The sequence below is a fragment of the Streptopelia decaocto genome (genome assembly GCF_964273445.1).
Source record: "Streptopelia decaocto genome assembly, contig: HAP1_SCAFFOLD_147, whole genome shotgun sequence".
Lineage (NCBI taxonomy): Eukaryota > Metazoa > Chordata > Aves > Columbiformes > Columbidae > Streptopelia > Streptopelia decaocto.
The window spans coordinates 64,096-91,587 of NW_028116874.1; the positions used below are offsets into that span (position 1 = coordinate 64,096).

Sequence of the window (27,492 nt, forward strand, 5' to 3'; positions counted from 1 at the left end):
CTTTAGATACTTTTGCAGCTTTACGAGCTGGGCAGGGGATGCTTCTGGCCAGCCTGAGAAGGTCTCTGTTAACACCAGCAAACCCCCTTTTCCAGGGAGTCTGGAGAAATCTAGTTGCTAATGCTGACCTGCTACATTTCCTTTTCTAATTGTTCGCATTTGTACCATATTTATCATATTAAGCTTGTTTTCTAGACATAGTTCACATTGCTGGGTCACTTGTTTCCAAATACTACATAAATTCACTCTTTCCTTTTAATCAGATATTGGGGTAGAGCATCAGCTCCCCAGTGAGCTTCGCTGTGTTCTAATATGGTTTCCCATAACGTACTGCAAGACAGAGTTCACTGATGTTGGTTCCATAACGTCACCATAATTTGGTGAACAATGTGTAAGGTTGAATTTTATTGACTCCTCTCCAGTCCTGCACTAACCCTACAGCTTTACCATCGCGGTTCTTTACTCGCATTCTATCAGCAGCCCACACTGCAGGAAGTCGCTCGTCCTTCTCGGGAGCCTCTGCTTCCTTCAGCTTTCCAGAAGACATCCTGGTGTGTTCCAGCACATCCTCCTCCACTGCCCTGCAGAAACTCCTTTTGCCTCCGTGCCATCCCCAGCACCCACACCGCTCTCTTGGTCAATAGGAACTCAAAGGAGAAGACAGTGATACTGCTCTGAGGACAAAAACAAGCAGTACTAATGAACCACATGCTGACAGCAGACGTTCTGCCCTTCTTTCAACTGCTCCTATTTCTGTAGCACTATATCAAAGCATTTTGCAGCTGTTAATTGTGGAGATTTGATGGGCTTCAACTCTGCCAGGGGAAACTGAGGCTGGAGATGAGGAAGCAATTGTGTGCAGAGAGTGGTCAGGATTGGAACGGCTGCCCAGGGAGGGGCTGGACTCGCCGTCCTGGAGGGGTTTAAACTGAGACTGGCCATGGCACTGAGTGCCAGGATCTGGTCAATGGGCTGGAGCTGGACCAAGGGTTGGACTGGATGATCTCTGAGGGCTTTTCCAGCCCAGTCCATTCTGGGATTCTGGGATTCTGTGATGTGAAAACCAACATGCAGTGGTGGTAGAAACTGGAAATCTGACCTGGAACGATGGAGTCCGTCTTTGAGGGCAGAAATCCGTTGCCCAAGGTCGCTGGGTCTTCATCGAGAACACGGAGAACTTGTGCAGCGATGCGAGCGGCGGAGGAACAAGCTGAGACGGCTCGATGTGAGCGATAAAGCATAGTTCACTTTATTAGTTCAAACAGCGCATACTTATAGGGTCTACAATAATTATGCCTACTTGTCACTCACTAATTGGCTTAAGCTCTAACGATGACATTTGCATGGTCCTCCAGCTTGCGGCTCGCTAGCCATGCATGTTTTCTTAAAGTCATCTATGAAACGATGACATTTGCATGGTCCTCCAGCTTGCGGCTCGCTAGCTATGCATGTTTTCTTAAAGTCATCTATGAAACGATGACATTTGCATGGTCCTCCAGCTTGCGGCTCGCTAGCTATGCATGTTTTCTTAAAGTCATCTATGAAACTCTGCCAAGGCTGCAGTGTCCTTGCTGCTCCCTCATGACCAGCAGTGTCCACTGAGGGCTATTGAGGCACTGAGGCCTAGTTAGGCTAAGCTCCTAAATCATGCCAAACCGCCAACTTATCAGAACAAAACTCTTAGTAGAACAAACTCCGGCCGTGCAACTGCTCCGTGGATTCATGTCCTTTAAGCCCCTCGCTAACACAGCGCCCTGCAGGGCCGGGGCGGCTGCTCTGCACCCAGAGCGGCCCCACGAGGAGCAGGTCCTGCAGCAGCAGCGTCTGCACCGGGGAGGTGTCTCCTCACCCTCCGCACTGGGCCTGGGGCCGCGGCGCCCGAGCCCTGGAGCATTTCTGACGCTGCTCTCCCGCCTTTCTCCCTGTTCACGGCTCAGCAGAGGAGCCGCGTGAACAGCCCGCCAGGAGCTGCCCGAGCGCCCGGCGACACCGCCGAGCGCAGCCCAGGACCCGGCGCCCCGACCAGGGTCTCTCCAGCACCCTGGGGGAGGCTTCCACGCGCTGCGGGGGGAAGGGACTGGCTGGGGAAACTGGGCTTGAACCAGTGTCTCCGGAGCCCCGGGATGCTGCTGGGGCTGGTTCAGTGCCCCTGGGTGCAAACCTCAGGTGTGAGTTGGAAACCAGGGCTTCGCACCCAAAGCTTCCACCACTGGTTCGAACTCCACCACGTTTATACAATTTGGTTACACACATATTCATCAGGGTTACAACGTATGTGTTGCATGTTCATCAGATTTCACCACCATTTCACAATATCACTGCAGCCCCTCGGAACTGCTCTGAGCATGCGCAGCGCCCTCTGGTGGCCGCTCAGGGCTCTGCAGGATGGAGTCAGGAGTCTGCTGCGCCCGTGGACTTGTCACCTTCTGGCACCGCCATGCGCTATTCCTGTGCTCAGTGTGAAATCCTGTAAAATACTCCGATTGCTTAGCTGTGCGTTCTCAGCACATCCTATCCGTTCAAGGTAAGACAAGGACTCACTGAGGACTAACCTTCAGTTCTCTCTTTGTATGCAACCTGCAAAGCCTCAAGATAAGGGAAGAATCTTGGATACAGTTCACAAAGCTTAGTTACCACTAGAACAGAAACACTACCAGGATGACTCGGGGGAGGGGGCTGTCTGCGTGTGGGGGGGAGGGGGGCTTGGGGGGCGGGGACACCACTCCAATTTCCTGGTCCGGTCCGGTCCACTCCAATTTCCTGGTCCGGTCCGGTCCACTCCAATTTCCAGGTCCGGTCCGGTCCACTCCAGTTTCCCAGTCCAGTCCGGTCCTTTCGCATCCGCTCTGCTCCGATCCGGTCCGGTCCACTCCAATTTCCCAGTCCGGTCCGATCCGATCCGGTCCACTCCAATTTTTCGGTCCGGTCCAGTCCTTTCCCGTCCGGTCCAATTTCCCGGTCCGATACGATCCGGTCCACTCCAATTTCCCGGTCCAGTCCGGTCATTTCCCATCCGCTCCAGTCCGGTCCGATCCGATCCGGTCCACTCCAATTTCCTGGTCCGGTCCGGTCATTTCCCATCCGCTCCGGTCCGATCCGATCCGGTCCGTTCCACTCCAATTTCCCGGTCCGGTCCTTTCCCATCCGGTCCGGTCCGGCGAACGGTGGCGGCGGCAGCAGCGGCTCCCTGTCCCCGCCGCGCCTCTTCTCGTCTCCCTCTTCCCCGGCGGAAGAGGCGGGGGGGGAAAGAGCCGGCGGGTGGGGGAGCGGGCTCCGCCGCCCCCCGCCGACACCAAACTTAGGGTGCCGGGCGAGGCCCCCGCGCCGGGCGTGTCCCGCGCCAGCGGCGGGCGGCCCGAGCCACGCCTCTCCTGCCCGGACGCCTGGGACCCGCCCCACTGCAGTCTATGGGGCCCGGACGCCTGGGTCCCTCCTTGGTCAAATCTATGGGGCCCGGACGCCTGGGTCCCTTCTCGCTCAAATCTATAGGGCCCGGACGCCTGGGTCCCTCCTCAGTGCAATCTATGGGGCCCGGACGCCTGAGTCCCTTCTTGGTCAAATCTATGGGGCCCGGACGCCTGGGTCCCTCCTCTGTAAAATCTATGGGGCCCGGACGCCTGGGTCCCTTCTCGCTCAAATCTATGGGGCCCGGACGCCTGGGTCTCTCCCTGGTCAAATCTATGGGGCCCGGACGCCTGGGTCCCTCTCCGGTCAAATCTATGGGGCCCGGACACCTGGGTCCCTCCTTGGTCAAATCTATGGGCCCCAGACGCCTGGGTCCCTCCCCGGTCAAATCTATGGGGCCCGGACGCCTGGGTCCCTCTTCCATCAAATCTATGGGGCCCGGACGCCTGGGTCCTTTCTTGGTCTAATCTATGGGGCTTGGACGCCTGGGTCCCTTCGCTATCAAATCTATGGGGCCCGGACTCCTAGGTCCCTCCTCAGTCAAATCTATGGGGCCCGGACGCCTGGGTCCCTTATTGGTCAAATCTATGGGGCCCGGACGCCTGGGTCCCTCCCCAGTGCAATCTATGGGGGCCGGACGCCTGGGTCCCTCTTTGGTCAAATCTATGGGGCCCGGACGCCTGGGTCCCTTCTCGCTCAAATCTATGGGGCCCGGACGCCTGGGTCCCTTCTCTGTAAAATCTATGGGGCCCGGACACCTGGGTCCCTTCTCGCTCAAATCTATGGGGCCCGGACGCCTGGGTCCCTCCTCGTTCAAATCTATGGGGCCCGGACGCCTGGGTCCCTCCTTGGTCAAATCTATGGGGCCCGGACGCCTGGGTCCCTTCGCTATCAAATCTATGGGGACTGGACGCCTGGGTCCCTCCTCGGTCAAATCTATGGGGCCCGGACGCCTGGGTCCCTTCTCTTTAAAATCTATGGGGCCCGGACGCCTGGGTCCCTCCTCTGTCAAATCTATGGGGCCCGGACGCCTGGGTCCCTCCCCATGACAATCTATGGGGCCCGGATGCCTGGGTCCGTCCCCATTACAATCTATGGGACCCGGACGCCTGGGTCCCTTCTCTGTAAAATCTATGGGGCCTGGACGCCTGGGTCCCTTTTCCGTCAATCTATGGGGCCCGGACGCCTGGGTCCGTCCCCATTACAATCTATGGGACCCGGACGCCTGGGTCCCTTCTCTATCAAATCTCTGGGGCCCGGACGCCTGGGTCCCTCCTTAGTGCAATAATCTATGGGGCCCGAACGCCTGGGTCCCTTATTGGTCAAATCTATGGGGCCTGGACGCCTGGGTCTCTCCTCAGTGCAATAATCTATGGGGCCCGGACGCCTGGGTCCCTCCTCGGTCAAATCTATGGGGCCCGGACGCCTGGGTCCCCTCTTTGTCAAATCTATGGGGCCCGGACGCCTGGGTCCCTTATTGGTCACCTCTATGGGGCCCGGATGCCTGGGTCCCTCCCCATTACAATCTATGGGGCCCGGACGCCTGGCTCCCTAATCCAACAAATGTATGGGGCCCGGACGCCTGGGTCCCTTCTCAGTCAAATCTATGGGGCCCGGACGCCTGGGTCCCTCCTCGGCAAAATCTATGGGGCCCGGACGCCTGGGTCCCTCATCCATCAAATCTATGGGGCCCGGACGCCTAGGACCCTTATTGGTCAAATCTATGGGGCCCGGACGCCTGGGTCCCTTCTCGCTTAAATCTATGGGGCCCGGACGCCTGGGTCCCTCCTCGTTGCAATCTATGGGGCCCGGATGCCTGGGTCCCTCCTCGGTCAAATCTATGGGGCTCGGACACCTGGGTCCCTCCCCATTACAATCTATGGGTCCCGAACGCCTGGGTCCCTTATTGGTTAAATCTATAGGCCCCGGACGCCTGGGTCCCTCTCCGGTCAAATCTATGGGGCCCTGACGCCTGGGTCCCTCCTCAGTGCAATCTATGGGGCCAGGACGCCTGGGTCCCTCATCGGTCAAATCTATGGGGCCCGGACGCCTGGGTCCCTTATATGTCAAATCTATGGGGCCCGGACGCCTCGGTCCCTCCTTGGTCAAAACTATGGGGCCCGGATACCTGGGTCCCTTCTCAGTGTTAATCTATGGGGCCCGGACTCCTGGGTCCCTCCCCAGTGTAATAATCTATGGGGACCAGACACCTGGGTCCCTTCTCTGTAAAATCTATGGGGCCCGGACGCCTGGGTCCCTCCTCGGTCAAATCTATGGGGCGCGGATGCCTGGGTCCCTCCTCGGTCAAATCTATGGGGCCCGGATGCCTGGGTCCCTCCTCGGTCAAATCTATGGGGCCCGGACGCCTGCGTCCCTCCCCATTACAATCTATGGGTCCCGAACGCCTGGGTCCCTTATTGGTCAAATCTATGGGGCCCGGACACCTGGGTCCCTCCTCAGTTAAATCTATGGGGCCCGGACGCCTGGGTCCCTCATCCATCAAATCTATGGGGCCCGGACGTCTGGGTCCCTTCTCAGTCAAATCTCTGGGGGCCCGGACACCTGGGTCCCTTGTCTGTAAAATCTATGGGGCCCGGACGCCTGGGTCCCTCCCCAGTGCAATCCATGGGGTCCGGACGCCTGGGTCCCTCCTCACTGCAATAATCTATGGGCCCCGGACGCCTGGGTCCCTCCCGGTTCAAATCTATGGGGCCCGGACGCCTGGGTCCCTCTTTGCTGCAATGATCTATGGGGCCCGAACGCCTAGGTCCCTCCTCGTTCAAATCTATGGGGCCCGGACGCCTGGGTCCCTCCTCGGTCAAATCTATGGGGCCCGGACGCCTGGGTCCCTCCCCATTCAAATCTATGGTGCCCGGACGCCTGGGTCCCTTCGCTATCAAATCTATGAGGCCCGGACGCCTGGGTCCCTTCTTGGTCAAATCTATGGGGCTTGGACTCCTGGGTCCCTCCTGTGTCAAATCTATGGGGCCCGGACGCCTGGGTCCCTCCTCAGTCTAATCTATGGGGCCCGGACGCCTGGGTCCCTCCTCGATCAAATCTATGGGGCCCGGACGCCTGGGTCCCTCCCCATTACAATCTATGGGACTCGGATGCCTGGGTCCCTTCTCGCTCAAATCTATGGGGCCCAGACGCCTGGGTCCCTTATTTGTCAAGTCTATGGGGCCCCGACGCCTGGGTCCCTCCTTGGTCAAATCTATGGGGCTCGGATGCCTGGGTCCCTTCTGAGTGCAATCTATGGGGCCTGAACGCCTGGGTCCCTTCTCAGTCAAATCTATGGGGCCCGGACGCCTGGGTCCCTTCTCGGTCAAATCTATGGGGCCCGAACGCCTGGGTCCCTTCTCAGTCAAATCTACGGGGCCCGGACACCTGGGTCCCTCTTTAGTGAAATATATGGGGCCCGGACGCCTGGGTCCCTTCTCTGTCAAATCTATGGGGCCCGGACGCCTGGTTCCCTTTTCCGTCAAATCTATGGGGCCCGGACGCGTGGGTCCCTCCTCGGTCAAATCTATGGGGCCCGGACGCCTGGGTCCCTCCTTGGTCAAATCTATGGGGCTCGGACGCCTGGGTCCCTTCTGAGTGCAATCTATGGGGCCCGAACGCCTGGGTCCCTTCTCAGTCAAATCTATGGGGCCCGGACGCCTGGGTCCCTTCTCGGTCAAATCTATGGGGCCCGGACGCCTGGGTCCCTCCTCAGTTGAATCTACGGGGCCCGGACGCCTGGGTCCCTCATCCATCAAATCTATGGGGCCCGGACGTCTGGGTCCCTTGTCTGTAAAATCTATGGGGCCCGGACGCCTGGGTCCCTCCCCAGTGCAATCCATGGGGTCCGGACGCCTGGGTCCCTCCTCACTGCAATAATCTATGGGCCCCGGACGCCTGGGTCCCTCCTCGGTCAAACCTATGGGGCCCGGACGCCTGGGTCCCTCCCCATTCAAATCTATGGTGCCCGGACGCCTGGGTCCCTTCGCTATCAAATCTATGGGGCCCGGACGCCTGGGTCCCTCCTCGATCAAATCTATGGGGCCCGGACGCCTGGGTCCCTTCTTGGTCAAATCTATGGGGCTTGGACGCCTGGGTCCCTCCGCATTCAAATCTATGGGGCCCGGACGCCTGTGTCCCTCCTCAGTCAAATCTATGGGGCCCGGACGCCTGGGTCCCTCCTCGGTTGAATCTATGGGTCCCGGACGCCTGGGTCCCTGTTTGGTGAATCTATGGGGCCCGGACTCCTGGGTCCCTCCTGTGTCAAATCTATGGGGCCCGGACGCCTGGGTCCCTCCTCAGTCTAAACTATGGGGCCCGGACGCCTGGGTCCCTCCTCGATCAAATCTATGGGGCCCGGACGCCTGGGTCCCTCCCCATTACAATCTATGGGACTCGGATGCCTGGGTCCCTTCTCTGTCAAATCTATGGGGCCCGGACGCCTGGGTCCGTTCTCTATCAAATCTATGGGGCCAGGACGCCTGGGTCCCTTATCAGTCAAATCTATGGGGCCAGGACGCCTGGGTCCCTCTTCAGTGCAATCTATGGGGCCCGGACGCCTGGGTCCCTCCTCAGTGCAATCTATGGGGCCCGGACGCCTGGGTCCCTTCTCTGTAAAATCTATTGAGCCCGGACACCTGGGTCCCTCTTTGGTAAAATCTATGGGGCCAGGACGCCTGGGTCCCTTCTCTGTAAAATGAATGGGGCCCGGACGCCTGGGTCCCTGTTTGGTCAAATCTATGGGGCCCGGACGCCTGGGTCCCTCCTTGCTCAAATCTATGGGGCCCGGACGCCTGGGTCCCTCCCCGTTCAAATCTATGGGGCCCGGACGCCTGGGTCCCTTATTTGTCAAGTCTATGGGGCCCGGACGCCTGGGTCCCTCCTTGGTCAAATCTATGGGGCCCGGACACCTGGGTCCCTCCTTGGTCAAATCTATGGGGCTCGGACGCCTGGGTCCCTTCTGAGTGCAATCTATGGGGCCCGAACGCCTGGGTCCCTTCTCAGTCAAATCTATGGGGCCCGGACGCCTGGGTCCCTTCTCGGTCAAATCTATGGGGCCCGGACGCCTGGGTCCCTCCTCAGTTAAATCTACGGGGCCCGGACGCCTGGGTCCCTCTTTAGTGAAATATATGGGGCCCGGACGCCTGGGTCCCTTCTCTGTAAAATCTATGGGGCCCGGACGCCTGGGTCCCTCTTTGGTCAAATCTATGGGGCCCAGACGCCTCGGTCCCTCCTCGGCAAAATCTATGGGGCCCGGACGCCTGGGTCCCTCCTCGGTCCAGTCTATGGGGCCCGGACGCCTGGGTCCCTTCGCTATCAAATCTATGGGGCCCGGACGCCTGGGTCCCTCTGTGTTCAAATCTATGGGGCCCGGACGCCTGGCTCCCTTCTCTTTAAAATCTATGGGGCCCGGACGCCTGGGTCCCTCCTTAGTGCAATAATCTATGGGGCCCGAACGCCTGGGTCCCTTATTGGTCAAATCTATGGGGCCCGGACGCCTGGGTCCCTCCTCAGTGCAATCTATGGGGCCCGGACGCCTGGGTCCCTTCTCTTTAAAATCTATGGGGCCCGGACGCCTGGGTCCCTCCTTGGTCAAGTCTATGGGGCCCGGACGCCTGGGTCCCTTCTCTATCAAATCTATGGGGCACGGACGCCTGGTTCCCTTTTCCTCCAAATCTATGGGGCCCGGACGCCTGGGTCCCTCCTCGATCAAATCTATGGGGCCCGGACGCCTGGGTCCCTCCTCGATCAAATCTATGGGGCCCAAACGCCTGGGTCCCTTATATGTCAAATCTATGGGGCCCGGACGCCTGGGTCCCTCCTCGTTCAAATCTATAGGGCCCGAACGCCTGGGTCCGTCCTCATTCATATCTATGGGGCCCGGACGCCTGGGTCCCTCCTCGGTCCAATCTATGGGGTCCGGACGCCTGGGTCCCTTCGCTCTCAAATCTATGGGGCCCGGACGCCTGGGTCCCTCTTGTGTCAAATCTATGGGGCCTGGATGCCTGGGTCCCTCCTCGGTCAAATCTATGGGGCCCGGATGCCTGGGTCCCTTATATGTCAAATCTATGGGGCCCGGACGCCTGGGTCCCTCCCCATTACAATCTATGGGACTTGGATGCCTGGGTCCCTTCTCTGTCAAATCTATGGGGCCCGGACGCCTGGGTCCCTCCTCGGTGAAATATATGGGGCCCAGACGCCTGGGTCCCTTCTCGGTCTAATCTATGGGGCCCGGACACCTGGGTCCGTTCTCTATCAAATCTATGGGGCCAGGACGCCTGGGTCCCTTGTCAGTCAAATCTATGGGGCCAGGACGCCTGGGTCCCTCTTCAGTGCAATCTATGGGGCCCGGACGCCTGGGTCCCTCCTCAGTGCAATCTATGGGGCCCGGACGCCTGGGTCCCTTCTCTGTAAAATCTATGGGGCCCGGACACCTGGGTCCCTCTTTGGTCAAATCTATGGGGCCAGGACGCCTGGGTCCCTTCTCTGTAAAATGAATGGGGCCCGGACGCCTGGGTCCCTGTTTGGTCAAATCTATGGGGCCCGGACGCCTGGGTCCCTCCCTGTTCAAATCTATGGGGCCCGGACGCCTGGGTCCCTTATTTGTCAAGTCTATGGGGTCCGGACGCCTGGGTCCCTCCTTGGTCAAATCTATGGGGCCCGGACACCTGGGTCCCTCCTTGGTCAAATCTATGGGGCTCGGACGCCTGGGTCCCTCCCCATGACAATCTATGGGGCCCGGAAGCCTGGGTCCATCCCCATTACAATCTATGGGACCCGGACGCCTGGGTCCCTTCTCTGTAAAATCTATGGGGCCTGGACGCCTGGGTCCCTTTTCCGTCAATCTATGGGGCCCGGACGCCTGGGTCCGTCCCCATTACAATCTATGGGACCCGGACGCCTGGGTCCCTTCTCTATCAAATCTCTGGGGCCCGGACGCCTGGGTCCCTCCTTAGTGCAATAATCTATGGGGCCCGAACGCCTGGGTCCCTTATTGGTCAAATCTATGGGGCCTGGACGCCTGGGTCCCTCCTCAGTGCAATAATCTATGGGGCCCGGACGCCTGGGTCCCTCCTCGGTCAAATCTATGGGGCCCGGACGCCTGGGTCCCCTCTTTGTCAAATCTATGGGGCCCGGACGCCTGGGTCCCTTATTGGTCACCTCTATGGGGCCCGGATGCCTGGGTCCCTCCCCATTACAATCTATGGGGCCCGGACGCCTGGCTCCCTAATCCAACAAATGTATGGCGCCCGGACGCCTGGGTCCCTTCTCAGTCAAATCTATGGGGCCCGGACGCCTGGGTCCCTCCTCGGCAAAATCTATGGGGCCCGGACGCCTGGGTCCCTCATCCATCAAATCTATTGGGCCCGGACGCCTGGGACCCTTATTGGTCAAATCTATGGGGCCCGGACGCCTGGGTCCCTTCTCGCTTAAATCTATGGGGCCCGGACGCCTGGGTCCCTCCTCGTTGCAATCTATGGGGCTCGGACGCCTGGGTCCCTCCCCATTACAATCTATGGGTCCCGAACGCCTGGGTCCCTTATTGGTTAAATCTATGGGCCCCGGACGCCTGGGTCCCTCTCCGGTCAAATCTATGGGCCCCGGACGCCTGGGTCCCTCATCGGTCAAATCTATGGGGCCCGGACGCCTGGGTCCCTTAAATGTCAAATCTATGGGGCCCGGACGCCTGGGTCCCTCCTTGGTCAAATCTATGGGGCCCGGACGCCTGGGTCCCTTCTTGGTCAAAACTATGGGGCCCGGATACCTGGGTCCCTTCTCAGTGTAATCTATGGGGCCCAGACTCCTGGGTCCCTCCCCAGTGTAATAATCTATGGGGCCCGGACGCCTGGGTCCCTTCTCTGTAAAATCTATGGGGCCAGGACGCCTGGGTCCCTCCTCGGTCAAATCTATGGGGCGCGGATGCCTGGGTCCCTCCTCGGTCAAATCTATGGGGCCCGGATGCCTGGGTCCCTCCTCGGTCAAATCTATGGGGCCCGGACGCCTGCGTCCCTCCCCATTACAATCTATGGGTCCCGAACGCCTGGGTCCCTTATTGGTCAAATCTATGGGGCCCGGACACCTGGGTCCCTCCACATTGCAATTTATGGGGCCCGGACGCCTGGGTCCCTCCTCAGTTAAATCTATGGGGCCCGGACGCCTGGGTCCCTCATCCATCAAATCTATGGGGCCCGGACGTCTGGGTCCCTTCTCAGTCAAATCTATGGGGCCCGGACGCCTGGGTCCCTTGTCTGTAAAATCTATGGGGTCCGGACGCCTGGGTCCCTCCTCACTGCAATAATCTATGGGCCCCGGACGCCTGGGTCCCTGTTTGGTCAAATCTATGGTGCCCGGACGCCTGGGTCCCTCTTTGCTGCAATGATCTATGGGGCCCGAACGCCTAGGTCCCTCCTCGTTCAAATCTATGGGGCCCGGACTCCTGGGTCCCTCCTGTGTCAAATCTATGGGGCCTGGACGCCTGGGTCCCTCCCCATTCAAATCTATGGGGCCCGGACGCCTGGGTCCCTCCTCAGTCTAATCTATGGGGCCCGGACGCCTGGGTCCCTCCTCGATCAAATCTATGGGGCCCGGACGCCTGGGTCCCTCCCCATTACAATCTATGGGACTCGGATGCCTGGGTCCCTTCTCTGTCAAATCTATGGGGCCCGGACACCTGGGTCCCTCTTTGGTCAAATCTATGGGGCCCGGACGCCTCGGTCCCTCCTCGGCAAAATCTATGGGTCCCGGACGCCTGGGTCCCTCCTCGGTCCAGTCTATGGGGCCCGGACGCCTGGGTCCCTTCGCTATCAAATCTATGGGGCCCGGACGCCTGGGTCCCTCTGTGTTCAAATCTATGGGGCCCGGACGCCTGGCTCCCTCCTTATTGCAATAATCTATGGGGCCCGAACGCCTGGGTCCCTTATTGGTCAAATCTATGGGGCCCGGACGCCTGGGTCCCTCCTCAGTGCAATCTATGGGGCCCGGACGCCTGGGTCCCTTCTCTTTAAAATCTATGGGGCCCGGACGCCTGGGTCCCTCTCCATTCAAATCTATGGGGTCCGGACGCCTGGGTCCCTCCTTGGTCAAGTCTATGGGGCCCGGACGCCTGGGTGCCTTCTCTATCAAATCTATGGGGCCCGGACGCCTGGTTCCCTTTTCTGTCAAATCTATGGGGCCCGGACGCCTGGTTCTCTTTTCCGTCAAATCTATGGGGCCCGGACGCCTGGGTCCCTCCTCGGTCAAATCTATGGGGCCCGGACGCCTGGGTCCCTCCTCGATCAAATCTATGGGGCCCAAACGCCTGGGTCCCTTATATGTCAAATCTATGGGGCCCGGACGCCTGGGTCCCTCCTCAGTCAAATCTATAGGGCCCGAACGCCTGGGTCCGTCCTCATTCATATCTATGGGGCCCGGACGCCTGGGTCCCTCCTCGGTCCAATCTATGGGGTCCGGACGCCTGGGTCCCTTCGCTCTCAAATCTATGGGGCCCGGACGCCTGGGTCCCTCTTGTGTCAAATCTATGGGGCCCGGATGCCTGGGTCCCTCCTCGGTCAAATCTATGGGGCCCGGACGCCTGGGTCCCTCCTCAGTCTAATCTATGGGGCCCGGACGCCTGGGTCCCTTATATGTCAAATCTATGGGGCCCGGACGCCTGGGTCCCTCCCCATTACAATCTATGGGACTCGGATGCCTGGGTCCCTTCTTGGTCTAATCTATGGGGCCCGGACACCTGGGTCCGTTCTCTATCAAATCTATGGGGCCAGGACGCCTGGGTCCCTTATCAGTCAAATCTATGGGGCCAGGACGCCTGGGTCCCTTTTCAGTGCAATCTATGGGGCCCGGACGCCTGGGTCCCTCCTCAGTGCAATCTATGGGGCCCGGACGCCTGGGTCCCTTCTCTGTAAAATCTATGGGGCCCGGACACCTGGGTCCCTCTTTGGTCAAATCTATGGGGCCAGGACGCCTGGGTCCCTTCTCTGTAAAATGAATGGGGCCCGGATGCCTGGGTCCCTGTTTGGTCAAATCTATGGGGCTCGGACGCCTGGGTCCCTTCTGAGTGCAATCTATGGGGCCCGAATGCCTGGGTCCCTTCTCAGTCAAATCTATGGGGCCCGGACGCCTGGGTCCCTTCTCGGTCAAATCTATGGGGCCCGGACGCCTTGGTCCCTCCTCGGTGAAATATATGGGGCCCGGACGCCTGGGTCCCTTCTCTGTAAAATCTATGGGGCCCGGACGCCTGGGTCCCTCTTTGGTCAAATCTATGGGGCCCAGACGCCTCGGTCCCTCCTCGGCAAAATCTATGGGGCCCGGACGCCTGGGTCCCTCCTCGGTCCAGTCTATGGGGCCCGGACGCCTGGGTCCCTTCTCTATCAAATCTATGGTGCCCGGACGCCTGGGTCCCTCCCCATTCAAATCTATGGGGCCCGGACGCCTGGGTCCCTCCTTAGTGCAATAATCTATGGGGCCCGAACGCCTGGGTCCCTCTTTGGTCAAATCTATGGGGCCCGGACGCCTGGGTCCCTCCTCAGTGCAATCTATGGGGCCCGGACGCCTGGGTCCCTTCTCTTTAAAATCTATGGGGCCCGGACGCCTGGGTCCCTCTCCATTCCAATCTATGGGGTCCGGACGCCTGGGTCCCTCCTTGGTCAAGTCTATGGGGCCCGGACGCCTGGGTCCCTTTTCCGTCAAATCTATGGGGCCCGGACGCCTGGTTCTCTTTTCCGTCAAATCTATGGGGCCCGGACGCCTGGGTCCCTCCTCGGTCAAATCTATGGGGCCCGGACACCTGGGTCCCTCCTCGATCAAATCTATGGGGCCCAAACGCCTGGGTCCCTTATATGTCAAATCTATGGGGCTCGGACACCTGGGTCCCTCTTTGGTCAAATCTATGGGGCCAGGACGCCTGGGTCCCTTCTCTGTAAAATGGATGGGGCCCGGACGCCTGGGTCCCTGTTTGGTCAAATCTATGGGGCCCGGACGCCTGGGTCCCTCCTTGCTCAAATCTATGGGGCCCGGACACCTGGGTCCCTCCTCGGTCCAATCTATAGGGTCCGGACGCCTGGGTCCCTTCGCTCTCAAATCTATGGGGCCCGGACGCCTGGGTCCCTCTTGTGTCAAATCTATGGGGCCCGGATGCCTGGGTCCCTCCTCGGTCAAATCTATGGGGCCCGGACGCCTGGGTCCCTCCTCAGTCTAATCTATGGGGCCCGGACGCCTGGGTCCCTTATATGTCAAATCTATGGGGCCCGGACGCCTGGGTCCCTCCCCATTACAATCTATGGGACTCGGATGCCTGGGTCCCTTCTCTGTCAAATCTATGGGGCCCGGACGCCTGGGTCCCTCCTCGGTGAAATATATGGGGCCCAGACGCATGGGTCCCTTCTTGGTCAAATCTATGGGGCCCGGACGCCTGGGTCCCTCCTTGGTCAAATCTATGGGGCCCGGACGCCTGGGTCCCTTCTCGGTCAAATCTATGGGGCCCAGACGCCTCGGTCCCTCCTCGGCAAAATCTATGGGGCCCGGACACCTGGGTCCCTCCTCGGTCCAATCTATGGGGCCCGGACGCCTGGGTCCCTTCGCTATCAAATCTATGGGGCCCGGACGCCTGGGTCCCTCTGTGTTCAAATCTATGGGGCCCGGACGCCTGGCTCCCTTCTCTTTAAAATCTATGGGGCCCGGACGCCTGAGTCCCTCCTTAGTGCAATAATCTATGGGGCCCGAACGCCTGGGTCCCTTATTGGTCAAATCTATGGGGCCCGGACGCCTGGGTCCCTCCTCAGTGCAATCTATGGGGCCCGGACGCCTGGGTCCCTTATTGGTCAAATCTATGGGGCCCAGACGCCTGGGTCCCTCTCTATTCAAATCTATGGGGTCCGGACGCCTTGGTCTCTCCTTGGTCAAGTCTATGGGGCCCGGACGCCTGGGTCCCTTCTCTATCAAATCTATGGGGCCCGGACGCCTGGTTCCCTTTTCCGTCAAATCTATGGGGCCCGGACGCCTGGGTCCCTCCTCGGTCAAGTCTATGGGGCCCGGACGCCTGGGTCCCTTCTCTATCAAATCTATGGGGCCCGGACGCCTGGTTCTCTTTTCCGTCAAATCTATGGGGCCCGGACGCCTGGGTCCCTCCTCGGTCAAATCTATGGGGCCCGGACGCCTGGGTCCCTCCTCGATCAAATCTATGGGGCCCGGACGCCTGGGTCCCTTATATGTCAAATCTATGGGGCCTGGACGCCTGGGTCCCTCCTCGGTCAAATCTATGGGGCCCGAACGCCTGGGTCCGTCCTCATTCATATCTATGGGGCCCGGACGCCTGGGTCCCTCCTCGGTCCAATCTATGGGGTCCGGACGCCTGGGTCCCTTCGCTCTCAAATCTATGGGGCCCGGACGCCTGGGTCCCTCTTGTGTCAAATCTATGGGGCCCGGATGCCTGGGTCCCTCCTCGGTCAAATCTATGGGGCCCGGACGCCTGGGTCCCTCCTCAGTCTAATCTATGGGGCCCGGACGCCTGGGTCCCTCCTCGGTCAAATCTATGGGGCCCGGACGCCTGGGTCCCTCCCCATTACAATCTATGGGACTCGGATGCCTGGGTCCCTTCTCTGTCAAATCTATGGGGCCCGGACGCCTGGGTCCCTCCTCGGTGAAATATATGGGGCCCAGACGCCTGGGTCCCTTCTTGGTCTAATCTATGGGGCCCGGACACCTGGGTCCGTTCTCTATCAAATCTATGGGGCCAGGACGCCTGGGTCCCTTATCAGTCAAATCTATGGGGCCCGGATGCCTGGGTCGGTCCCCATTACAATCTATGGGGCCCGGACGCCTGGGTCCCTTCTCTGTAAAATCTATGGGGCTCGGACACCTGGGTCCCTCTTTGGTCAAATCTATGGGGCCAGGACGCCTGGGTCCCTTCTCTGTAAAATGGATGGGGCCCGGACGCCTGGGTCCCTGTTTGGTCAAATCTATGGGGCCCGGACGCCTGGGTCCCTCCTTGCTCAAATCTATGGGGCCCGGACACCTGGGTCCCTCCTTGGTCAAATCTATGGGGCCCGGACGCCTGGGTCCCTTATTTGTCAAGTCTATGGGGCCCGGACGCCTGGGTCCCTCCTTGGTCAAATCTATGGGGCTCGGACGCCTGGGTCCCTTCTGAGTGCAATCTATGGGGCCCGAACGCCTGGGTCCCTTCTCTAGTCAAATCTATGGGGCCCGGACGCCTGGGTCCCTTCTCGGTCAAATCTATGGGGCCCGGACGCCTGGGTCCCTTCTCTGTAAAATCTATGGGGTCCGGATGCCTGGGTCCCTCTTTGGTCAAATCTATGGGGCCCGGACGCCTGGGTCCCTTGTCAGTCAAATCTATGGGGCCCGGACGCCTGGGTCCCTCCTTGGTCAAATCTATGGGGCCCGGACGCCTGGGTCCCTGTTTGGTCAAATCTATGGGGCCCAGACGCCTCGGTCCCTCCTCGGCAAAATCTATGGGGCCCGGATGCCTGGGTCCCTCCTCGGTCCAGTCTATGGGGCCCGGACGCCTGGGTCCCTTCGCTATCAAATCTATGGGGCCCGGACGCCTGGGTCCCTCTGTGTTCAAATCTATGGGGCCCGGACGCCTGGCTCCCTTCTCTTTAAAATCTATGGGGCCCGGACGCTTGGGTCCCTCCTTAGTGCAATAATCTATGGGGCCCGAACGCCTGGGTCCCTTATTGGTCAAATCTATGGGGCCCGGACGCCTGGGTCCCTCCTCAGTGCAATCTATGGGGCCCGGACGCCTGGGTCCCTTCTCTTTAAAATCTATGGGGCCCGGACGCCTGGGTCCCTCTCCATTCAAATCTATGGGGTCCGGACGCCTGGGTCCCTCCTTGGTCAAGTCTATGGGGCCCGGACGCCTGGGTCCCTTCTCTATCAAATCTATGGGGCCCGGACGCCTGGTTCCCTTTTCCGTCAAATCTATGGGGCCCGGACGCCTGGGTCCCTCCTCGGTCCAGTCTATGGGGCCCGGACGCCTGGGTCCCTTCGCTATCAAATCTATGGGGCCCGGACGCCTGGGTCCCTCTGTGTTCAAATCTATGGGGCCCGGACGCCTGGCTCCCTTCTCTTTAAAATCTATGGGGCCCGGACGCTTGGGTCCCTCCTTAGTGCAATAATCTATGGGGCCCGAACGCCTGGGTCCCTTATTGGTCAAATCTATGGGGCCCGGACGCCTGGGTCCCTCCTCAGTGCAATCTATGGGGCCCGGACGCCTGGGTCCCTTCTCTTTAAAATCTATGGGGCCCGGACGCCTGGGTCCCTCTCCATTCAAATCTATGGGGTCCGGACGCCTGGGTCCCTCCTTGGTCAAGTCTATGGGGCCCGGACGCCTGGGTCCCTTCTCTATCAAATCTATGGGGCCTGGACGCCTGGTTCCCTTTTCCGTCAAATCTATGGGGCCCGGACGCCTGGGTCCCTCCTCGGTCAAATCTATGGGGCCCGGACGCCTGGGTCCCTCCTCGGTCAAATCTATAGGGCCCGAACGCCTGGGTCCGTCCTCATTCATATCTATGGGGCCCGGACGCCTGGGTCCCTCCTCGGTCCAATCTATGGGGTCCGGACGCCTGGGTCCCTTCGCTCTCAAATCTATGGGGCCCGGACGCCTGGGTCCCTCTTGTGTCAAATCTATGGGGCCCGGATGCCTGGGTCCCTCCTCGGTCAAATCTATGGGGCCCGGACGCTTGGGTCCCTTATCAGTCAAATCTATGGGGCCCGGACGCCTGGGTCCCTTATTGGTCAAATCTATGGGGCCCGGACGCCTGGGTCCCTTATTGGTCAAATCTATGGGGCCCGGACGCCTGGGTCCCTCATCGGTCAAATCTATGGGTCCCCATAGTGTCACCGTTTTGTCGGGGATTTGGAACATTTCCGGAGACTTTCCGAAGTTTCCCCGGGATTTCCCAATTTTTGGAGCGAACTCCAAACATGTTGTGGAGGGTTAAGATTGTGGGGTGACAATCAAACCCTGGCAGGTGTATTGTTAACCCCCTCTCCCCCCAACTTCCCCCTTTTGCCCCTCCCTCTCCCCCCTTCCACTCAGCACAGGCGATCGGGAGGGAAAGAAGGACAGAGAGAAGAGAGCTGGAAAAATTAAAGATGTTTTACTAATGCTACTAATAAGAATAGAGAAAATAATACAAAATATACAAAACCAATCTTGAAAGTCTCAGCAACTGCAGAGCCGGCAACCAAAGTCCTGGATTGGACTCTGCAGCCACCGGAGCTGGATTCAGTCTGTCACTGGCCTCAGTTCACAGGGATGAGTAGCAAGATCCTCTCCTAATGTCGCCATAAGGAAAAAGGGGCGAGATCCTCATGATCTCCCACTTTTATATGAAGTATTCACGTGAATGGAATGTTACACACAGTTGGTCAGTTTCTTGGTCACTTGTTTCTCGTCGCCCCTCTCGCGAGATGTCCATCCGTGCTTATCAATATGTTTGCATTCCATTGCTAGGTTTACCAAAACATGGGTCTGGTTCTCCAGGAAAATGCAGTTAATATGAAGCTTTAGCTGACAGGCAAAATTCACTGAAAGAGAAACTTGTTTTTAACAAAACCAGGATAGTTGGGCAATGACCTGTTAGAGAGCAGCGTAGGGGAAAGGGGCCTGGGGGTCCTGGGGACAGCAGGATGACCATGAGCCAGCACTGGGCCCTTGTGGCCAGGAAGCCAATGGGACCTGGGGTGGGTTAGAAGGGGGTGGTCAGTAGGTCAGAGAGGTTCTCCTGCCCCTCTGCTCTGCCCTGGGGAGACCACACCTGGAATCTTGTGTCCAGTTGTGGCCCCTCAGTTCCAGCAGGACAGGGAACTGCTGGAGAGAGTCCAGCGCTGCCACCAAGATGCTGGAGGGAGTGGAGCATCTCCCGTGTGAGGAAAGGCTGAGGGAGCTGGGGCTCTGGAGCTGGACAAGAGGAGACTGAGGGGGGACTCATTCCTGGGGATCAATATGGAAAGGGGGAGTGTCAGGACACACGCACACTGGAAGAGCTTCGTTCCTATTTTAAGTCCAGACCAAAGCAGCCAAGAGCCGTTTAGCGTCCCCTGGGCACCCTGACAGAATTCATGTTCCAGACCTCAAAGGCCGCTGCTCCGGGGGGTTACAGACAGAAACGGGGATCGCTGTCCTTCTTGACAGGGCTCCTAAAGTAGACGACCTGCAGTAGACACTGCAACTGCAGCAAGCAATCCAGCGGCCGCTCTGTCCTGCTCGGCTCTGCCCACTGGTCACTGTGTCACTTGGAATCCGGCACTTCGACTCTGGAGCTCTGCCAGGAGTTCCCTGCTCAGCCAAGCTGCTCTTCTGCCGCTCGCTTGACGTCTGACCTTGGACTTGCCCCACCAAGTCCCCCCATGCCAAGGATGTCCCAGCTCTGGGAACGGCCCAAGGCTTCCAGCCAAAGGCACTTGCAGCCCCAGCCCCTGGGAGCCGCCCGTGGGGGCCGGGGCAGCCCAGCCCCCTGAACCCTTTCCCTGCCCAGGAGGAGCTGGGGAGGCTCTTGGGCTGGGACGGAACACGGGGAGCCCCAACATTCCCTCCTGGGACACCCCAAAGAGTCCCTAGTTCCCCCGGGCCCCCCCATTTTTTCGGCTCCTGCACCCCCTGCAGCCGATTGTGCTCCACCAAAGCTTCTGCCCCTCAGGTAGGGACCCACCCCGACCCCTGCAGCCCGGGACGCTCCTGGGGGCAAGAGCGGAGGTGAGCGCCGGCCATGGCTCCTGTCTCTCCTGCAGGCTCAGCCCCCCTGTGCCCACTGCCCGGGCAGGAGCAGCCCTTCCCCGCAGCCTGGGCACCCCGGCGGGGGGGGCACCCCCGGCCCCCCAGGCCCCACCAGCAGGTACGGCACCCCTGTCTGCTCGGACACCCGGCACCTTCGGCCCCTTCGCCATCCCCGACCCCGGGCACTCCCAGCACCCACCACCCCTGCCCTGGCCTGGCTGATGCGTGCCCAGAAAATCCCATTTCCAGAGAACATCCCCCATCCCTGGGGCCATCTCTCCTGTTTCCTCTTCCAGAAGCGAGTCTCCTCCCCCTTGCAGCCCCGTTCCTTGCTCAGCAGCTCACCCCATGGGGATGCCCATGTGCCTGGGCAGAGCCGGGGGCTGTTGGTGATGGGGGGTGCTTGGGGGGTGCCCATGGAGGGTCCCCCCGGCCCAGCACGGCTCCCTCTCCCCCACACAGGGGGAGTGCAGAGAGCACCGTGCGGCTGCTGCTTCGATCCCGGGGTGTTCCACATACAGTGCACGAGTCCCTGTGGCCATCAGGGCACAGCGGTGGCCCCAGCCCTCCGGTGCTGCCGAGCTCCATCCCCGGCTACCGGCATGTTACAGTTAGCTGCACTTTGGTTCGCAAACTGTATCCAAGATTCTTACCTTATCTTAAAAACTATGCAGGTTGTATATGAGTTTCATATTTTAGAGAACTAAAAGTTAGTACTTATCTTATCTCGCGAAGATAGGATGTGCTGAGAAGGTACATTTACTATCATCCAAGAATTTATATAATTTTGTGAAGAGTGCGCGTGTGCTGTGATGAAAGGTGAAAAGTACACTAGTGATGAAGACTACTTACTTCATCCTGAAGACCCCAAAACGACCACCAGAGGACACTGCGCATGCTTAGGGTAGTTCCAAGGTGTTGCAACTGATATTGTGAAATAATTGTGTAACCTTATGAATATGCAGTATACACGTTGTAACTCTAATGAATATGGATGTAACCAAACTGTATAAATGTAGTAAAGTTCAAATCAGTGGTCGAAGCTTTGGGTGCGAACCCCTGGTTTCCCAGCGCTGAAATAAAGCACCGCATAGAACTGCGCCCGTGGTTCTGTGTCTTGAATGCTAACAGGCACGTCCAGGGGCAACGGGCACAGCCCTACAGCTCTGGCACGGCCACCGCCGCGGGGGCACCGTGAGTTGCTTTTCCCCAGAGTTCTGTTTGCTGCAGCTGGCAATGAAGTATTTGCAGTTAGAGCGTGCTGGAGCGCCAGGGCAGCTGCTGGCAGTGCTCTGCTGGGATTTCTGCTCTAACGGGTTGAATTCCTGTCAATGAGCACTCTTCTCCTGGAACTCATTCGTACCGAAGCCGGGTGGCACGTGGCTGCCGTCTGGTGGCACGGCCCGGGATCCTGACTGTGTGAGCGGGCGGCTGCCCTGGAGACGGGGGCTCTAGAACATGGGGGTGGCCGAGGGGGAGGGGAGGGAGGGGGCACAGAGGCCCCGGGCCTGGGGCCGGGGCTGCTCGGCCTTTCCTCTGATCGGCTGCCTGGGACTGAACCCTTGCTCCTCCCATCAAAAGATTGGTCAGAAAACCTGTCAATCATCCACTCTGCTTCCAGGTACGATTGGTGGAGCCAGCATGGCCCGCCCTTCACAGTGCCCAGCCTTTCAACCCCTGCCACCTCCCCTGCAGCCTCAAAGTTTATTGGTTGGTTACATATCAATCACAGACCTTCTCCCCACCCCCTCAAATGCTATTGGCTGTCCTGACTCCCACACCGACTTCCTGGTGGTTGTTGCCAGGCAACGAGCTCCACTTAAAAATGCAGCTGGGGGCTCTAAGCAAAGGCCATGGGTAATGGGAGACATGGCAGGACCCTAAAAATGAAAGTTTGAGCACTAAGAAGGAGGCTCTGGGCACTCAAAAGGACGGGCAGATGCTACAGCTGGCGCTTTGGGCCCTGAACACGAGGGGAAACGGGTGGTTCCCACCCGAGCTGGGTTTGGTGCCCGTGACCCCACGGGACAGACACCATTCTGTCCTTTTGTCAAATGTTGCTGTTCCACATTTGGAGCAGGGCAGATCTGAAGAACCACGTCTCTGCCGTCTCTCCCAGTGTGGTAACCTCCCTTTCCGAAGGATCTGCAAGCGCTTCGGGGCGGACGTCACCTGCGGAGAGATGGCTGTGTGCACCAACCTGCTCCAGGGCCAGTCCTCCGAGTGGGCTCTCCTCAAACGCCATCACACCGAGGATATTTTTGGGGTGCAGGTGAGTGCTGTCACCTTGATAACCTAAAAAAATGGTAACTCGCTTCTGAAGAGAAAAGCCACTTCTTGAACTCAGGCAACCTGTCCCCTCTTTGGTAGCTGGAAGGGGCGTTTCCAGACACAATGACCAAATGTGCAGAGCTCCTGAACCAGACAATTGAAGTAGACTTTGTAGACATCAACGTGGGGTGTCCCATTGACCTGGTCTACAAGAAGGTAAGATGTTCTCTAGCATGCTTTGTGAGTCCTGGTGCTCCAAGTCTTGAGATGCTCCAAAAGTCTGGAGATGCTCCAAAAGTCTTGAGGTGCTCCAAAAGTCTTGAGGTGCTCCAAAAGTCTTGAGGTGCTCCAAAAGTCTTGAGGTGCTCCAAAAGTCTTGAGGTGCTCCAAAAGTCTTGAGGTGCTCCAAAAGTCTTGAGGTGCTCCAAAAGTCTTGAGGTGCTCCAAGTCTTGAGATGCTCCAAAAGTCTTGAGATGCTCCAAAAGTCTTGAGATGCTCCAAGTCTTGAGGTGCTCCAAAAGTCTTGAGGTGCTCCAAAAGTCCTGAGATGCTCCAAAAGTCTTGAGATGCTCCAAAAGTCTTGAGATGCTCCAAGTCTTGAGATGCTCCAAGTCTTGAGATGCTCCAAAAGTCTTGAGATGCTCCAAAAGTCTTGAGATGCTCCAAGTCTTGGGATGCTCCAAGTCTCAGCTGCATCCCCTGAGCAGAGAGCTGCTGTGGAGCAGCTCCAAGCAGCATCTTCACTATGCGAGGAGGCAGAAAATCTTGACTCTCCCGCTTTTTGTCCCCCAGGGAGGAGGCTGCGCCCTGATGCCTCAGACCAACAGGTTTGAACAGATGGTCCGAGGGATGAACTCGGTGAGTCGGCGCATCTGCCGGCAGCGGGGGATGAGCTGATGGAGCCGACTCCTGCCTCACCCTCCATTTCTGCAGGTGCTGGACGTCCCGCTGACTGTGGAGATATGGACGGGGGTGCAAGAGAAGATGAACATTGCTCACAAAATAACCCCCAAGATCCGCGAGTGGGGAGCCTCCATGGTCACGGTACAGGGATCATTGGCCGGTGTCCGGGGAACTCTGCGCAACACGGGGGTGACTTTACCATTCCCCGCAGCCCAGCGGCTCTTTTAAACACCTTTGCACAGCTGCATACGAGCTTTTAGTGTTTTCTGCTCATGACAGTGAAAAATTCAGGTGCGGGGAGCGTTTTCGTGGGTGCTTCTGAGCTTTGCGTGCATGACAAAGGGAGATGGTCCCTGCGGTGCTCTGGGAGGGAGCTTTCAGCCCAATAAACCTCATTCCAGAGGGATCCTTGACCCCTGCCCGTGTCATTTCCTTTGCTGAAGCCCGTTATTCCCAGTCTGCTCTGCCTCCTCCGGGCGTTTTTTGGGGTCTCACTGCAGGTTTCTTCGCCAGCTCCACGGCCGGAGTAGAAGTGCTGCGTGTTGAATTCAAGAGGATCAGCCTGAGGGAGGTGGAGTGTCAGCAACATCCCTGGGGGGCTCAGAACATGAGCTGCGGGGCCTCTTTGGCCAGTCTGGCTCTTGGACCCCGTGTCCTTTGTGAATTTTCTCCCATGCCTGGATTCGCTCAGCTTGACTTGCCCTCTGTATCGCTCTGACCTCCGGCTTCTCCCTTCTGGACAGGAAACGGTGATATTTTGTCTTATGAAGATGCTAATCGAGCCCTGCAGATGGGCGTTTCGGGAATCATGATCGCAAGGCAAGTGCTTGTGTTCCCCCCTGGCTTCTGAGCTCCATCGGTGCAAGAGTAAAAAGGGAATTAAATACCTGAACAGACCCAAAACACCAGAAGTTTCTTCTTGGTGAAAGTACTCTTTGAAAGTTGGTAAAATCACTTTGCATCTGTGGGAACGTCCAGCAGGTTCCTGTTGAAATTGAGATAAAAATTCAAGCGGCACTGGCGGGCAGATGAGTGCTGGAAAGCCTCTTAGATTAGTTGGCATGTTCAGAAGCATCAGTGAGGGGAATAACAATGCACTTCTTTGCTGCAGAGGGGCGCTCATCAAACCGTGGCTTTTCACTGAAATTAAGGAGCAGCGCCACTGGGATATCTCTTCCAGTGAGAGATTTGGGATCCTCAAGGACTTCACCAGCTACGGCCTCGAGCATTGGGGCTCGGACACGCAGGGGGTGGAGAAGACGAGGAAGCTCCTGCTGGAATGGCTCTCGTTCCTCTGCAGGTAACTCTGCCGGCCGGGGTCGCTCAGCACAGTGAACCCGCGTTGTCCACCCACCGCACCCACCGCTGTTGCGTTTCACTGCGGGTACATCCCAGTGGGCTTATTAGAACACCTACCTCAGAAAATTAACGAGCGACCGCCTTACTACATGGGGAGAGACTATCTGGAGACGCTGATGGCAAGCCAGAACGTGGATGATTGGATTAAAATAAGGTAAGAAAGCGTTGAATTTCAGTAAAATGGGTGGGAAGGGACAAGGCAGAGCACAAAGTCACCTTATGGAAAGTTGTAGTTGAACCAGCATCCAGGAAATATGTTAAACCACCTCAACTCTAAAGAAAATTACTGTGCACTGAAAATACAGCGTGTTCCAAAGTGTGAGATAGTTCAAGTCTTAAGTGAGGCCAAATGTGATCGCGCTAGCGCTGACTTACATCATTTTGGGACGTGACCTTAATGCGGTTTGGCACGAGCAGGGTTCTGGCTCCGCACACGCACAGCGAGAGGTTGGGAGCAGCTTTTCGGAGGCTCGTGTTGGTTTTGGCACGTCCCGGCCAGCGGTGACGCCGCGGTCAGGTCACCAAACCCGGCACCGCCCCTGGGGACTCCCCGGCGAGAAGGACGTTGCCCTGACCTGGTGGCTCGTCCCTCCGGGGCTGTGGTTTGGGGCTGGAGCTCAGCACTGTGGGTGCTTTTGTGCAGCAGCCTTCATTTCTAGGGAGATTAAAGTCTTGATTTGAGACACCTGAGTGTAGTCACCATCGCTATAGAGCCACGGGGCCATCAAACAACTGTGTATGGTGCACTTGTTAGCAATCAGGACACATAACCACAGGCGTAGTTCTATGCGGTGCTTTATTTCAGCGCTGGGAAACCAGGGGTTCGCACCCAAAGCTGGCTTCCCTGCTTAGTTTAAGTTACACAGTATTTATACAGTCCATTCACATACATATTCATATATTCATTAAGATACGTAACGGTTACTCAACATTGATTGCAACATCGATTGCAACATCTTGGAACTGTTGTGATCGTGTGCAGTGTCCTCTGGTGGTCCTGCAGGGGGTCTTCAGGATGAAGTAAGTAGTCTTCATCACTTCTGTCTCTTTCACCTTTGGGTACTGCACAGGCGTACTACTTCTATAGCTAGATAACTGCTGACTTGCTCAACCTCCGGAGATACTGCATGTACTTCTCCTCACTCTATACGTATTTAGGCTAAGATAAAAGCTAGGTTGTTAAGATAAGAGTATACTCGAAGACGATATGCTCGAACATCCTTTCAGGGACAGTTTACAAAACTGATTCATCCTTTCAGGAACATTTTGTAAAACTGGTTCTGTTACTAACACACTGAACACAAACCTCTCCTTATTTTTTTGTTTTATTCTTCTCTTTCTTCCAGCGAGATGCTTCTGGGCCCTGTACCTACCAGCGTCACCTTCCTGCCCAAACACAAGGCCAATTCCTACAGATAGCGCTGAGGAGCCCTTTCCCGCGGCTGTGAGTCGAGCGGAGGCGTCGAGGGGCGGGTTGGCTCCAAAATGAAATAAAGGTCGATGTCTTTAGAAGCCCGGTTGTCTTCACGCCCCCAACGAGAGTCCTCGCCACGAGTGGGCACACGGGCTCAGCCAGCCTCGCGGCCAGCGGTGCCTCGCTAATAGAGAACAGTGCGATTAATTAACAGCATATGGGCCACCGCAGAGCTCTGGCCTCCTGCTCGCTTGTCCTGGCTCACATAGCGGGAGCAAAAGCCCTCTTGTTCCTCCCAGGATGTCCTTGGTGGTGCCAAATGGTCCATGTACGGTGTACTGACCCGATCCCCGGGGTCCTGCAGAGCACAAATAGTCCCAGCACCTGGGCAGATGTGCAGCATCCAGCCCTTTTTTTGGGGAGCACACAGTGGTGGGTTCCGTCTCCTCCCAAGTGTCACGAAAGCTCAGCCCCTCCGAGGGGGATCCAGGGCTGCTCGGGTTTCCTGGTCAGGGAACTGCTGGAGTGAGGTCTGGGCAACACGGCTGTGTGACACCCCCTCGCGTCCCTTTTTCCTGTCTCTGCATCACTCCAGCGCACAGAAGCACAGGCAATGGTCACAAACGTGTTCACTATCACTGCACAGAAACACAGGCAATGGTCACAAACGTGTTCACTATCACTGCAGCGCACAGAAGCACAGGCAATGGTCACAAACGTGTTCACTATCACTGCAGCGCACAGAAGCACAGGCAATGGTCACAAACGTGTTCACTATCACTGCAGCGCACAGAAGCACAGGCAATGGTCACAAACGTGTTCACTATCACTGCAGCGCACAGAAACGCAGGCAATGGTCACAAACGTGTTCACTATCACTGCAGCGCACAGAAGCACAGGCAATGGTCACAAACGTGTTCACTATCACTGCAGCGCACAGAAACACAGGCAATGGTCACAAACGTGTTCACTATCACTGCAGCGCACAGAAACACAGGCAATGGTCACAAACGTGTTCACTATCACTGCACAGAAACACAGGCAATGGTCACAAACGTGTTCACTATCACTGCAGCGCACAGAAACACAGGCAATGGTCACAAACGTGTTCACTATCACTGCACAGAAACGCAGGCAATGGTCACAAACGTGTTCACTATCACTGCAGCGCACAGAAACGCAGGCAATGGTCACAAACGTGTTCACTATCACTGCAGCGCACAGAAACACAGGCAATGGTCACAAACGTGTTCACTATCACTGCAGCGCACAGAAACACAGGCAATGGTCACAAACGTGTTCACTATCACTGCACAGAAACACAGGCAATGGTCACAAACGTGTTCACTATCACTGCAGCGCACAGAAACGCAGGCAATGGTCACAAACGTGTTCACTATCACTGCA

At 58.0% G+C, this 27,492-nt stretch overlaps 1 protein-coding gene across 1 annotated transcript; it reads left to right on the forward strand.

Annotated features, from left to right (window-relative positions):
• Positions 1 to 1,107: 1,107 nt before the first annotated feature.
• LOC309452039 (tRNA-dihydrouridine(47) synthase [NAD(P)(+)]-like) lies at positions 1,108 to 26,090 on the forward strand (the record flags this gene model as incomplete). Its single annotated transcript, XM_082076715.1, has 10 exons — positions 1,108 to 1,225; positions 2,998 to 3,104; positions 22,257 to 22,409; positions 22,508 to 22,624; positions 23,202 to 23,267; positions 23,343 to 23,453; positions 24,031 to 24,131; positions 24,424 to 24,608; positions 24,645 to 24,825; positions 26,018 to 26,090. 10 exons carry the CDS (start codon positions 1,108 to 1,110, stop codon positions 26,088 to 26,090), a joined length of 1,212 nt encoding a protein of 403 aa, XP_081932841.1.
• Positions 26,091 to 27,492: the final 1,402 nt, after the last annotated feature.